Raw genomic sequence first — 15,828 nt, 5'->3', positions numbered from 1 at the left:
AATGATATAAGATCTACACGTATAGAAGATGTAGAAAGTTTTATCTCTGAAACAGACTTTAATATAAATAACCCATCTTTTGAATGCCTGAATACGCCTATTACGTCTAATGAAATACTAATGGCAATTAAAGATCTTAAGCGAAATAAGGCACCATGTCCTGCCGATAATTTATTAAATGAGTTTTTCATTGAGACGTCCGACATACTTATCGGTCATATCACTGACTGTTTTAACACTATATTTAATTCCGGTCATTTCCCAAAAGTATGGTCTTATGGTTATATCGTACCATTATATAAAAAGGGAAATAAGAGGGTACCGAATAATTATAGAGGAATAACATTAATTAGCAATTTTGGTAAATTATTTACAAAGGTATTAACAAAACGGGTTGAAAATTGGGCGCGTGATAACAATATACAGTCTGACGCACAATTCGGTTTTCGTTCAGGTGTAAGCACCGTTGATGCAATTTTTGTTTTGCACTCTTTAGTGGAACGAATACTATCCCAAAATTCACGTCTTTATTGTTGTTTTATTGACATTAAAAAAGCCTTCGATTCAATTTATCGTAATGCTCTTTGGTATAAACATTTTAATCTCGGACTAGATGGTAAATTGATCAGGATTTTTAGAGATATGTACTCTTCGGTGTCTTCCTGTGTTAAGCACTGTAATACTTTGTCAGACTTTTTTGATATTTCTATTGGTCTAAGGCAGGGCCAAAATAATTCACCGATTTTGTTTGCTTTATTTCTGGAAGATCTGGAACAATACTTAAGGAATGATGATAATAATAACGATAAGGGTTTCACTTTTTATGATATATGTATGATTATTTTACTTTTTGCCGACGATATGGTCATATTTGGAAAGTCAATTGAAGAATTGCAATCGAATCTAAATAATTTAAAGCTTTATTGTGATAAATGGGGCCTAGAGGTCAACACAGATACAACTAAAACAATGGTTTTTAGGAAGAGGGGAAGCATCAGAGAAAATGAAAAATGGTCATACGATAATACTTTATTAGAGACTATTGATAACTTCAACTATTTGGGTGTAGTCTTTAATTATACGGGGTCTTTTCAACTTCATAATCAGTATGCTATAGGAAAAGCTATGAAAGCCCAAAACGTTTTACTTCGTAATATTAACAAATATGATGTCACCCCTTCCGTTTCACTCCAACTCTTTGATGCATTTGTTTCCTCAACATTAAATTATTCTTGTGCAATATGGGGTTTTACAAAATCTAAGGATATAGAAAGGATTCACTTGAAATTCTGCAAGTCATTGTTAGGCGTAAAACACAGTACATGTACTGCAGCAGTTTATTCGGAGTTAGGCCGATATCCTCTTTATGTTCAAAGATATGTCCAAATAATAAGATTCTGGTTACATATTCTTCATTCAAATAATAATATCTTAAAGTCTGCTTTTTATTCATCAATAAGTCTTCATGATAATGGATATAACTCTTGGGCAGCTAAGGTTCATTCTATTTTAAATGAATATGGATTCACAGATGTATGGCTCAACCCATTGCAATACAACCCAAAAGAGTTTGTTGAAATATTCAAACGTAGATTAGTTGATTGTTTTATACAAAAGGTAAACGCAGACATTCAGTCTAGTCCACTTTTGTCTTATCTGTATGTACATTTGATTGACAAATTTGAACCTGCATTTTATCTTGATAATTTATTCATTAAATCCTACAGACAAAATTTATCTCGTATTAGATTATCTTCTCATAAATTAAAGATAGAGGCAGAAAAGTATGGTCCTAATAGAAATCCACGTTCTGGAAGAAAATGTGAATTATGTAATCTTCAAGAAATTGAGGATGAATTTCATTTTATTATCATTTGCAATTGTTATACTGCATTACGTAGGGAGTTCATTAAGCCATATTTTTACAGATGACCGAGTATGTTTAAATTTTTGCAGCTTTTGAAGTCAAAAAATAAATCCGAATTAATTGGACTTGCTAAATACATCATCTTTGCTACTAAGCGTCGATATGACCTTATTAATATTACCATTTAAAGACTATTTTTACCAGTATGCGCATGATAATTTTGCTCATTAAAAAGCGACAGTATGGTATTTATCATGTAATTTTAATCGTTGATTCACAACATATTAAATATATGAAAGTCATTTTTGCAACTTTTTAATAAGAGTAATGCCAACTTTGTATTGTTTAAATATGGATTTAAGAACATTCTCATTATATACTTTTGTTTAACACTGTTTGTTTTCAATATGATCGTACCATGACTTATGATTTATGTATTACGTGTTTTGTATTATGACTATGTACAAATATGTATACGTCAATAAATTATATCTATCATAAAAAGAACTGTGTATCGCTAATATTTAGCGCGTTTTAACGCAATGTTTTTAGAACGAAAATGGCGTGACGATAAATATTATACATGTATTCACCCGTTTTTTTGCAGAGTGGCATGGTTATGTGATAAAACTAACATATATATGTTGTAATGCATTCTTTTGTATTTGACTTTTAATACTTGTTCGAGATGTACCTAAATTTTTATGCAGATCTGGACAAATAAATTGTGTGCAAAAGTTTTAGGTGTTTTGAACCTCAGTGGATTTCATTTGAGTCTTTTCTATTCTTTTCATTTACTCATATTCTTGCTATATTTTCATTTATAATAGACAGTAGTATTGTCAGAGGTTACATGTAAGTTTAAGTATTGAAATAGCCTAATGTGAGTTTAGTGCATGGCAAGGTGATAGGGAGAAATGAAGTATATGCGTATACTGGAAACAATAACAAGTTGCATGTATTTGTTATAGAATTGGATATAGATTGCTTTAAATCCTATAAATTTATATCGCCACAGGAATTAATTTGTGAGTTGTTTTTTGGTTTGTGTGAATGTCTGCTCTCTGTACGTATGTATGTTCGACTTCATCTGGATCCGTCTGAACTTCATCATGTTTTTACTATTTTTTATTACTTGAAAGAAATGAAAAAAGTAAAATTCATGATATTCCGTATCATTTTTTTTATCATTTTTGCAATAATTTCCCGTCAGATCTGTTAATATCATTGTGGTTCTTATTTGGCTCCACAAGATGGTGTGTATACTTAACAAGCATTAAGCATGACGATTTATTGTGTGCTATACATGTTTCATACACGTTCTAAAAACAAGAATTTTTAAAAATGATTAAATAATCAATTATTGACTAGTGTGCCATTGAATATTATGTGATTTTCATCGGCATAAAGGCCTATTGCCTCGGTCAATATGTCATCTGCCGGTGAATATCACACCATATTCAAAGGTAAACTAGTCAATAATTGTTTTATTATATAAATAGGCTATAAGAATTAAGATAGTACCACCTTATACATGTACAACTTTTGCCTGTTTCGTTGAAGCGCGGGAAAAAAGACGCTAGTGTAAACCATGGTAAAGCGTGCAACAACTACGCGGACGCTGTGCATATAAAAGTAATCATCATTTTGATGTAACTTTTAACTATATTAGTAAAGTAATAATATTTTAATCGAGAAATATACCATAAAGAACTAAACACAACAATTTTTTAACAAGCTCGCCTAATTAACAGTCGTTGAACTGTTTTAAGACTGAGAAAATCCAATTCAGCCTAAAGCTTTACCTCAAGTATCTCTAATGAACCGACTCAATATTACTGAGTATGAAATTTTCACCTGACAGTGTCCAGAATTATTTTACAAGTTTTTGGGGTTTTTTTTTAAATATATACATAATGGCCTAGGTGATTTCAAGGTGATTTCAACGGACTTGCCTGGTGTCACTCCATCAAGTACTATATAACAGAATTACAAAAAAAAAAAAATACAGTACATGAAAATTGCAAAGTCGGCCTGATTTAGTCTGTTCATAAGAGATAATAATAAATGCAATTCCCTCGAGCCCCAAAGCACCGGTTTAGCGGTATTCAATCTTCAACGTGAAATGTGCTAGAATCAAAACTCCCAATGGACCATACTGAAGTGAAGTTCATACAGTAAAGTCATCCAAACTGTTTATGTAAGACATGTTACTTTGATATAAGCAATTAATCTAAATACTTCCATAAAAACCTCGCACGCATACATGTGAAGGAAAACATGCAATAAACGGGAAAAAATCACATGAGCAAGCGTCCTTGTTTCTCGTTTTTGGTATGCGTGTAAAATGTAAAATGTCGTTAATTCATTTACTGAAATGACCGCCCTGAAATTAAAGTACATTATTAAAACATAGTAATCAAATGACATCGAATTTAGAAATCATTACGCGAATTAGACGTATATTTTTATGCCGGCTGATTGACAAGTTTGTTCCATATTCTGTCGCGCTTACTTTGTAGCGTATTGTAACTACTGTTTAAAGAAGAAAAGTCAATAACATACTAAAAGGCTTTTTTCCAAGAACCATAATTCAGCTAAATATCATTCAACTGAAAACCCTATTAATTATGCGTACATGAGCTACCAATGAATACTGTAAAGTTTCAAATTGCATAACTGGTATAAGAGCAGAAGTTCGGACTTTAAAATAAAACTTATTAAAGGATTATTACTTGGACAAAAATCCAGGAACTGGAAAATTCCGACGAAATGCAAACCAGGCTTGGTACGGATCATTCATGTAAAGATTGGATGAAAATGCAGCAGTAGTTTTAATCCGGACATGTCTTGTGACGGACGGACAGACAGACGTCGGAGAAGTAATCCCTAGATGTCGCCGCTACTCTGAAGCAGGCGACACAAAAGAAACCAGCAAAACAGGACCATCAGCAAAAGGGCCCAGCAGGAAAAGAAAGTTATCACTGCTTTTAATAATTAAACAAATGGCATATCGAATAGAAAAGCACGTTCAAAGCACAATGACACAAAATTACAACACCAAAGGTCAGCAAAAAAGAGCAACCCGAAGCTGCCTTTAAGGATGCTATGTTTATTTTTTATGATGTATCTTTGGGTGGATGCCTTCTTTGAATGCTGCCTTTGCTTATTGATCTTGTTCTCTTCTATATTTTACTTTGAAATTCATCTATTTGAATGAAGGATGTAATATAGGACCTTGGCAAAATTGAAATGTTGTTGGTAGGTTGGTTGAGCCTATTAATTGACAGAATGTTGAATGCATTCTACAATTCAAGTACCGGCTGTTTTTGTGTGTGTGTGTGTGTTTTTTGTTTGTTTTTTTTCGATTTTTTTGGGTTTTTTTTTTTTTGTTGTTTTGTTTTGGTTTTTAGTTCTTTATGGATTTCGTTTCTCTCTATTTTATCGGAAAACAACAGTTGACTATGTTGATTAAACCTGTTCATGGAGTAGCAATTGCAAGATAACGTCCACTCTCCCTAGCAGAAGCATAAGATGAATTTAATATTTAGAAATATCCGCAGATTAGTTCATACGGCATCTGTCACGGAACTTTCATTGTGACACCTTCAAAATGTCTGTGTCATTCAATGAAAAGAAACATTTAGCCCGTAAGTTAGATAATGTACATACTCTTTATGCATCAGCATCGTGTAACATAAAAATTTGATTTCATATTGATGCTGTTTTGTTTGTTTGTTTCATTTTACGCTTTTTCCAACAGTATTTCAGTCATATAGGCGGGTAGTTTCCTAATCATTGTTCCAGGAGAGTTAAACCTATACTACCTTCCTTCGCGCTAAACTACTAAATCATCTCTCGGGGATCGAACCCAGGCCAGAGAGATAACTGGATTAGAAGTCATTGACTCTAACCCCTCGACCACAGAGGCGGTTCATATTGATGCATAGCAAAACAAACACTATATTTTTTTATTTTTTTATTTTTCTTGTTTGGATATTTTCCTCTGATCAGGTTCCACAGTATAATTTGTTGATGGCTGTGTATTGACAATGATTGGTGTCATTTCAAAGACATTAACTCTGTCGAAGTTTCTGCGTGATATGACCACCATTACAAGCATAACAATATTCACGAATCCCATAATAAAAAATGAAACTCGTGGGTCAAAAGAAACAGTGGCACTGTAAATGGACATGTAAACAACAGATCCGACAAGTTTGGCGACAGTTTCAGTAATGGAGTAAATTGAATATATTTTGCCTAATTCCCCCTGTTCCACACATTTGCCTAGTATTGAGCGCAGACAAATGGTGAACGAATGAAATGACCATACTGCTAGAAGTGCAAATAAAATCCAAGTGTCTTTGCAAAAGCCTGTAGCAACGTACCGAATTATTTTACACAATAATCCAAAAACGAGAAGGCTGAAGTCTGATACTTTAAACTTTTTTGAAAGAATTGGTACTATTAGTAATAAGACAACGCCAATTACTATACTTTCGGAAGCTAGGAAATAGGAATATAAGCTAGTTGTCCAATTAAAAGGGTTTCGTGTAACAAATAATAGAAAAATGTCTAAAGTTCCTTTAAGATCGCAACCGTTTGCAAATATCAGAAATATCAAAATTGCAAGGAATAAAGTTTTCACATTCGTTCTTTCTCTTGTGAACACATAAAAGTACGATCGTAATCCTTCAAATGAAAGACAGGGTTTTCTAATTGGTTGTTTTTGGTTACCAGTAATTGATTGCTCGATGCAGTTTCCATTTAATTTACAATTTTGTGCTTCCATTTTTTTCAAATCGACGATATCCTTCAAATTTTTCTCACTGGCTGATTTATATTGCTGTTGATTTTCATGAATTTTAGATGCATTTTCTTCTAACGCGCGTTCCGTGTTCTTTACAAATACCAAAATGACAAGCACTGCTGCACCGCCTATGCCTATCACTGTCAAATAAGGAACTAACCCTTTTTTGATCACTCCAGCCAACAAAGCACCAACACATTGTCCGAAATAGCTCATTGCAAATAACATACTGGTGTGCTTAGTTATATTTCCTTCTTCAGATTCCACAGCAATTAAGCAATTTACCGCCGAATTAAAAACTGCAGCTCTGCCGAAAAAGCCTTGTACAAGAGTACCAATAAGTAAAACCCAAATAGAAATTATAGAACTCTTAACAAACATGCTTCCTATGTAAATAAGAGTTGCAACAATTGTTCCAATACAGGAACCTACCATTGGTAATCTGTGTCCATTCTGATCACTCCACACTCCAAAGAATAAACCCGTAACAATAGTGGGTAGATTTGAAGCTAAACGATACAAAAACAAATACATGCTTGCCTCTTTTTGAACACCGTCCTCTTCTTCTTGATATAAATGAAGATGTAGGCAAATTGTTCGGTTGTTTGGATACTGCTTCTGACAGATAATTTGTATTATATGCGGTCGGATGATTGTGTCCAACATTTTCTCAGCGGCTTTGAAGAGGAAGAAAACGAGTCCGATGTATACGAGTTGCATTCTAGAACACTTCATCAAATTTAATGAGGAAAAATAACAAATCAAATTTATATAATGATATTTATACATTTATTTACATATTTATACGTGTGGTATAATATTAAATATTTTCCTTTGGAATCAACATAATGTAGACAACACGTACAATTTGATTGCAATGCAGTTTTATTACACGTTCAAATGACGGTCGCAATATATTACAAAGTTAATACATATTGCAATATATATGTTAATTAAAATGTACTTATTAATAATTTATTAGTTTTTAAATCATAAAGGCCGAATCATATTATTTCTGTTTCTTATCATAAATTTAAATAGAACTGCAAAAGTGTTTAACAGTTAAACAAATTTAAAGATTGTTTTGTTGTTTTTTTTTACTGAGAATAAATGTCGCTAGAGAAGAAAGTCTTGATTTGCTATATAATTAAAACATTTATGCATGCTCGTACCAACCCGTATGCTAATCCTATGATCTTATCCCAATTATGTGTTTAGAGATCACCGTCAACGACCAATTCTCTATGTTCTTGAGAAATTTTATAGCCCCATATCCCGTACAAATCTTGAGGAGAAATTTTGAACGAATCATAAAATAAAAGTAGTTATTTTCTTCCTTAATCATTTACTTTAACAAATCAATGTCTTACGATTATATTGTCTAAATAGTTTTGGGGAAACGAATGGTTACAGGTAAATGAATTTCTACTATCAACCACTTTGTTTAAATGTGATACGGCTATCAATTTGGAACAGTTGTCAAAATGAAGGCATCGCCGGAACCCACATACACTCTTTAATGCTGGTATACGGTAAATAGCCTGGTTTACAGTGAATGTAGAACGTTGCTAGTGCAATTCTTTAGAGCATTAATTTTCACTTAATATAAATTTGTATGATACAGCAATATAATTCAGACAAATAAAAACTACGAAAGGAAGTAATATCTGCCTGGTTTATGTAAACATATAAATGCTCACATGTTTTGTTACTTGTAATTTACATTTTCATTAAGAAAATATATTGTAAAAGAATAATGATGTAAATGACGCGTTTTTACGTTGAAATTGTAATATTTGATAAACAAATATAGTCCATAACACAACCCTATAAATTATGAATTAATATTTTTGACAATCGAATTATTACGACATTTATTTCATCATAAATGTTACATGTTTGATGTTACACTAAGGTGTAAGCATTTTCAAATTGATATTACATGTATTATGTTCAATTGTCATTATTCATCTTAATCTTATCGTTAAGGTTTTGACCTTTGGTCTCTGGTAGAAATAATGTACCAATGATACATATCACAGCTATACCGCCACACACATAGAACAACAATCCTTGAAAGTAAGAGTTCTGGAAAAGAAGAATATGTTTTCACATGAAATTATGTATATACATATAATTTTGTTCGGTGAATTTTGAATATGTTTACTTACGTTAAAACTATAATTCTATGTTTTGCGTTTTATGAGATGCTATCAATTGGCAACAAATACCAAATTCCCGGTACATATTCAACTTTGTTTGTAAGTACTGCTTCTGCTTAGTATTTTAGATGATACATTTGTGTTGGATTTAAAGTAACATTATTTTCAGTGTCAAGTTGAGCTGAATTTAACTATTTATTTCAAAAGATTGACTGATATAACGGTGAAAAATGTTAAGGATAAAATGTAAATCTTCCTTCAATATAAAAGGCCCAGTCTTTTTATAAACTGAACGTTACCGAAGGATATTTATAGGAATTTTTTTGGTCCACGTGAGTTATTTATCGGTCATGTAAAGTAAATTGTAAGATTAGAAGGAACTATGGCAACATGAAAACTTATTTTGATATTCAATTGTTCACTCATTTTATGCTCTTTGATAGGCATTATGTCACTTTAAGTCACACAGACATTGCCACACAACTGGACAGCTTTACTGGTGGAGGAGGACCGTAAGTGTTCCTTCATTAATTATTTCAGATATGAGCGGGCACCTTAATATAGCCGCCCATGTTTCATAATCTAGCTAGATAGCTTCCTCATAAAGATTCTAATCATTTTTCTAACAATTGCACCATAGATTTTCGAAGTTTTTGTATATTTTACCGTTCCGATCCTTAGTTGAGCAGTGGTCTTAGTTAAAAAAATACCAAGTTGATATCCAAGCAAAAAAAGAAAAGAAACTTACCAGATAAACAAGTTGTGGTCCCAGTATGGCACCGGTTCTTCCAGTTACGCTTAATGTCCCAAATCCTATATTTCTAATAAATATTATGAAAGTACTAAATGTTATGGTTTAACTAGCATTTTTGCATGTAAAATGCTTGATGACCTTGCAGCTTTATTACGCCACAATAATATTTATATATGACTGTACGTTTCTTAAAACGCAAATTTAAGGAATGGTTTAATTCCCAAATACCGGATATAAATTATTGATAATATATGTATTAAAACAAAAGAATTGTTAGAGCTACATGTATAAAAGATTGAATATTCCACGAAAAGTAAGATTCATAAGTTTGAACTGAATGCAAAAGTTGCTTTCTAAAGGTAAAGTCCATGTACAGCCGTTAGTTCACAGTAAATACTAAAATTACTGACAGTGTTAATCGGTTAAGACATCATAACAACATATTCTACTTGTTTTGACTTTATTGTCTGTCAAACCACAGCAAGGGAATGATTAAGTGTTTGTTAAGGCGGTGTTGTCAGGATGACAGCATGCGTACATATATATTTTTATCAAAAGAATAAGCTTTAAGAAGAAATATCTTTTAACTTTTCATGAATTGTAATAAGCCCTAATAAAATGTTCTTTTCGATTACGACATTATGCCTCAAAATGGTGTCATCTGTATTTCTCAAATACTGTTCATTCTTTTTTTTTGTATTTTGTAACAGCTTCCAAAAACATACTCATTTGCGGTATACAAAGTCTATCTTTTGCATCTTCCTCTATGTTGGCAATTTATACAATTATAATGAATCAGTATTTTGAATTGAAGGCAAAATATTTCTTTCTTTACATCATTTTTCTACCATTACAATATATTTTCTTAGACTACCGAAAATCACCCATATTGTACCTTATGCTATGCATTAAAGACTACATCATAAGTGTACAATAATATGTTGATAAGAATAATTCGCAATATCAGAAAGCAAACTGCCATATAACAGTGGACCATGCAAACTGTCAAAACATTTATTCAATACGAAAAAACATGCTACCTGATAACAGTTGGATATAACTCTATCGTCATAGTCTGTACGGGTCCCCAGGCCGTCGATATACCAGCGTTGGCAATTAGGGCAAAAATGTTGATCAATGTGTCTTTGTTTTGCAAATCTGGATAGAAAATCAGTCGGATGTAACTATAAAAAATCACGACAAAAAGTCATGACAAAACCAACATAATGTGTTTGCGACCAGCATGGATCCAGACCAGCCTGCGCATCCGCGCAGTCTGATCAAGATCCATGCTGTTCGCTATCAGTTTCTCTACTTGCTATATAGGGTTTGTAAGCGAACAGCATAGATCCTGATCAGACTGCGCGGATGCGCAGGTTGGTCTGGATCCATGCTGGTCGCAAACGCACTATGTTAGTTTTGTCGAGACGCGGCTCAAATATTTCTCTTTTTCCTCTTTGCGTCTATACAAATGATTATCTCAGCTAATACTGCCTGGGAAATTTTAAACAATAAATATTTCTTAAAAAATAAAACTTCAAGAACTGCTTCAATCAGCAAAGAATACACAATACTGTTCTTACCTAAGGTTTGAACAATTCCAGCGCTAAGTCCTCCAATTGCAACCACGACGAAACTTATAAGTGTTGAGGCTCGTCTGCCAAATCTGTAAATAACAATCAGAAATATATACACTTAACGAAACTAGGAAATATTCTCCTCTAATTTTATGCTTTTGAACCGATTACTTATTTATCCGTGATAATAATATTTGATAATTTTATATTAAAAGTTATCAAAATCTAATTTCATACTTTCCAATGACAGACTACTATTTTAAGATTCCTTAATTTTATTTTTGGTTACAATTCCGACATTGTCAGAGCTGGTTAAAGGAAAGCATAGTCTAATATAAAATATTCCGCCGAAAATAACGGAAATAAGCTCGGCATGGTGTTACTTTTTCTTCTTCTAGAATCGTTTGTTTTAATTGTTAAAACAAATGATCACTTATATTTTTTTTAATATAATCAATAATATCATTTCCATTTTATATTGACTTTTGGGACTTATTTTAGCTTTATGTAATTATGTGAAATTCGTCTGAAATTGAAAGCTACCAGTGGAGAAAACACAAATTAAAATATTCAACTTAATTTTGAGGAAATTTCATTTAAATTGGTATTTACCCACATAATAGAAAGAAACTTTGTTTCTTTGTTGTGTAAGATGTGTGAACTTTTAAAAGATTATTCTCGCTCGTGGCTACGCCGCTCGTGAGAATAACGTTTTTAAAGCTCGCTCGATGAAATAAAATCTCATTTATATATATCTTACATACAAACAAACAAATATCCTCCAAATAATGTCTTAAGCACAGTAATGTTTATTTAATTAATCTATATAAAATACCGATAGGTTTTGAATGTACAAAAACAGTACAACAGGAAGAAAGAAAAAATAAAATAAGTGTCTTGGAATAATTAATATGTAATATAAAATTTAATATGTTAAACATATAGAAGAGATGGACTCAACATGTTGATGCATGTTGATACCTTTGCTGAATATTTGTTTAGAAATTACGTGCTGCCATGTTAGTGTTACCTGTTCTGCAGCCAAATTGCAATTCCTTTTGTTGGAATGCTCGTTAGACTAAATAAGAAGTAGTTAAGGTAAATGTTTCCAGACAGGGTCTGTATTCCAAATGATATACCATACGACACCACACCAAGAGCAATCCTGCCATTTTAATGATATAAGTTATGTGTAACAATGCGATAAAATGACGCAAAATGCAATTATATAATTTTGCCTATTAGGATTTATGTACACATAAAAATTCGCTTTTCAAGTAAAATATTGAGCACAGTCACTTATATGTATGTCGTGTGTTGTATTTTAATATAACCATCAATGATATTCTGAAATCACAGTGAAAACTAATTATAACATTATTTTAAACTACCAAACCAATTATCAGAGACAAGACATTTTACCAATGACTAAAATGCGTACCCTTTTTAAATAACCTTCACTCAAAATAAGATTGAATTTTACATATCAAAATACACTCACCAGTTCAGCATTAGAAGAAATGAAACTCTTATAAGATATTTAGATTTGAACAAGTGTATGAATGTATATTTTTTATTTTGATCTTCTTCCTCGTGAACGACCGCATTAAAGACAAACTCCTGCTGATTGTTAAATCTCGCAATATTACTAATAATATTTTTTGCCTTTTCTTGCTTGTCGTGTGCTAAATACCATCTGAAACTCTCCGGAATAATGCTGCAAAACATAAAGAGTGAATAAAGTTTTTAATTAATGATTAACTTAATGTCCATTTAATGCTAAAAAGTAACACCACAAGTCGTATTTTTTTATGATACAATAAAACATAACTGTGTTAAAAGTGATTAAGAAGTTATAATATTTTATCAATACAATCTGAATTAAATCTAGAAATCTATACTAATTTATAGTTCGTGTTCATTAAGTACGCACATATACAAGCTTTCTAGCTTCTCATAGGAATTTAAGCGAAACATGAAAACAATCAGTGAATATAAAGTGAAGATATCAATCAAAAAAATAATGAGAGAATTCAACTTCAATACTAATTTTCACAAAAGTGATCCGATATAATAAAAAACTTTTGACTTACAACCAAGTCAGTAAGCAAGGCACTGCCATTATTGCAGTGACCAGTTGAAAATATCGCCAATCATGCAGAAGCCAGGCAACCAAAGCATAGAGACATCCTTGAATTGGCCAAGAAGGAAACCCAACAACCCATGCACGCCATTTTGAAAGAGTGAATTCGGACAGAATGCAGTATTGTGTTGTTAAGAAAAATCCTCCGCCAAAACCAGCGAAAAACATGCAAACCGCATACATCTGCCATGTTGTTGAAAAGTAACCAACCACGTGTGTCAATAGAAGAAGCCATATTGAGGCAAAGAATGGTGGTCTCCGTCCAAATAAATCAGCTAGTTGACCGGATATTACATTGCCTGCCAGCACGCCGGCTATTTGTATAGAATTTATTGTACTAGGAATAAAATCTTTGTCACATACAAGTTCGAACTGAAACAAATGCGTTTTCATTTTATATGTTACTAGTATTATATTAGTCAATTGAGCATGCAGTAATATTTATAATTAACATATTCAATAAAATATTTCTTCTGTTTAAAATCATAAGGTATATAATTGATATGTTAATAAAATCTTGCTTAGTTTCACACAACTTTAAAAAAAATGAATATAAAAATGAATTAAACAGACAAGAACAATATTTTGGTTTATGATTTTATAATAATAATAATAATAATAATAATAATAATAATATGTTAATGACTTTTACAATAGGTACATCATCATAAAAAATGTATACATCTACAATTTACAATATCAAATATAATGTTACAGTGAGATATCAATATTGCATTTAATAACAATTACTTTCGGACGATTAAAACTATGATTTTTTTTAAATTACTTAATAATAGGTAAATTAAGTTCTAAGAGATAGTACAAGTTTAACAGAAAGAGGTATTTTTAAATCAATTTGTTTGTTGGAGGTTAAACATAGTTATAAGGTTCGATATGTTTTTGTAGGTTTATATTTTACCTTTATGAAAGTTATATTATATATTTGATTACCTCACGAGGAAAGGTGTTGAATCCACTGTCAAATACGATGTTTTCACATTTTGTTTTATTTATCCCACTATAGCATTGTTCTTTTCTGTATATTACCGATCCGTTTGCAAAGTCTGTAGTAGATGTTAAATTGTTTTGTATAAAGTCTTCCACGCAGTACCACGTCGGCGTCTTGCTTCCGATGACGAGGTTAGAAAAAGCAAAGCAGACGACCGTTTTAATGAGATGTATGACGATAGACATGCGGATTTGATATCGTCCACAGCCTCCGGTCTGTTCAATTATATCATCCGGGTTCATCCCATTGTTAGTTTTTATCTCTTTCTCCTCCATTGTTTTTTTTTATCTCAGTGAACATGAAACCAATAAGAATAACTGCAATGAATAAGAATTATAAGGCAATAAACGAAAGTAAATAAACGACTCATAAGTGTCATTATTCAACGAAAGAAATAAAAAAAATCACATTGATTAGCTAGAAATTAATGACCACTTCTTAACTTCTTAAATGATGAGCTGCAATTTACTCATTCTGACTAAAATCAGAATAAGACATTTAGTAGTAGATCTGAACTTTAGTCAGTTTGACACGTTTCTGAAACTGAAAAATGATGTATAACAACAAAATATTTCAGGAATAATCTGCTTATCGCATTCAAAACAGGTACGGAGGAAACCTTAATTTATTTATTTCCAATAATTATTAATTAATATTTAAATAAAACTGTTTAAAGGTTAATAAACAAACGTTTCTTACCATATAATTAAAATGCACACTTCATGAATAAGCACAGTTTAAGGACATGATACTCATTTGGTCATTTAACTGTCATGTTCCATTATTTGACCATGATGGACTGTTTAATATGTAAATAAATCCGATAAACATATTTGTTGACGATTATTTACATTTATAGCATAGTGACCATACCGAAGTTGCTAGAAACGTTGATATTAGTTTATTTTGTTATGCAAGATATTGTTATTATTCGCATGTCACTTTTGGGTTGAACAGCATAAACTTCTCTGTGCGAGTTCGTGAACTTTATCATTTGAGGAACTAAAATATTCAAATAATATTCATTATCGCAAACTAAATTTAGGCGTAAGTTGCTATAATAATCTCATAAAATTTAAATTAAATGTATTTTCTTTTAATACTCAACAATAGTTAAAGTAGTTTATAAACCTTCTTATTAACTCTATTAAGTTGAAATAATACTGAAGTTAATGAAATGTGAAATTTCAGCAAGAGGGTGTTTTTTCAATCAAGAGATGTGATCAAAAAACAATTAAGAAATAAATATTTACTTTTAAATGGACATATCATCGAGTTTAGAATCGGTGGTATGGTGTTTTTCAGGTGAAATTAAAAATAATAAGCTATTAAACTTTAAGAGGACTCCACAGACGTTTCGTTCTTTTGACATGACAGGACTGAAAATATTTTTCGAGATTAATGCTTCATTTTATGTAGGCTCAAACATTAATAATTTGTGAGAAATATTCAAAATCATTGTAAAGACTGACCAAAAGAGAAAAGCGTTGCAATGTTTATCTT

The 15,828-nt window shown here is 31.6% G+C and overlaps 1 protein-coding gene across 1 annotated transcript; it reads right to left on the bottom strand.

Annotated features, from left to right (window-relative positions):
* Nucleotides 1–8,439: 8,439 nt before the first annotated feature.
* On the bottom strand, nucleotides 8,440–14,600 carry LOC132713635 (organic cation transporter protein-like). The gene is made up of 8 exons (XM_060696282.1): nucleotides 14,364–14,600; nucleotides 13,267–13,688; nucleotides 12,675–12,890; nucleotides 12,204–12,338; nucleotides 11,180–11,262; nucleotides 10,637–10,754; nucleotides 9,591–9,663; nucleotides 8,440–8,768 (listed from the first exon to the last, which is right to left on the bottom strand). The coding sequence occupies exons 1-8, from the start codon at nucleotides 14,598–14,600 to the stop codon at nucleotides 8,634–8,636; spliced, it is 1,419 nt and encodes a 472-aa protein (XP_060552265.1). The 3' UTR covers nucleotides 8,440–8,633.
* Nucleotides 14,601–15,828: the final 1,228 nt, after the last annotated feature.

The sequence above is a fragment of the Ruditapes philippinarum genome, unplaced genomic scaffold (genome assembly GCF_026571515.1).
Source record: "Ruditapes philippinarum isolate M1 unplaced genomic scaffold, ASM2657151v2 ctg919_1_1_1_1, whole genome shotgun sequence".
In the NCBI taxonomy this organism is placed as follows: Eukaryota; Metazoa; Mollusca; class Bivalvia; order Venerida; family Veneridae; genus Ruditapes; species Ruditapes philippinarum.
The sequence above is the reverse complement of the archived record's forward strand: the minus strand, read 5'-3'. Positions and strand labels throughout refer to the sequence as shown.

Excerpts from the sequence above, each read along its gene's own strand:
- LOC132713635 (XM_060696282.1), bottom strand. The coding sequence starts at position 14,600 with ATGGAGGAGAAAGAGATAAAAACTAACAATGGGATGAACCCGGATGAT. Across the intron at positions 13,689-14,363 it reads CAGACTTTGCAAACGGATCG|TTCGAACTTGTATGTGACAA; the intron begins GTAATATACAGA and ends CATTTGTTTCAG. Across the intron at positions 10,755-11,179 it reads TGGAATTGTTCAAACCTTAG|ATTTGCAAAACAAAGACACA; the intron begins GTAAGAACAGTA and ends TTTTCTATCCAG.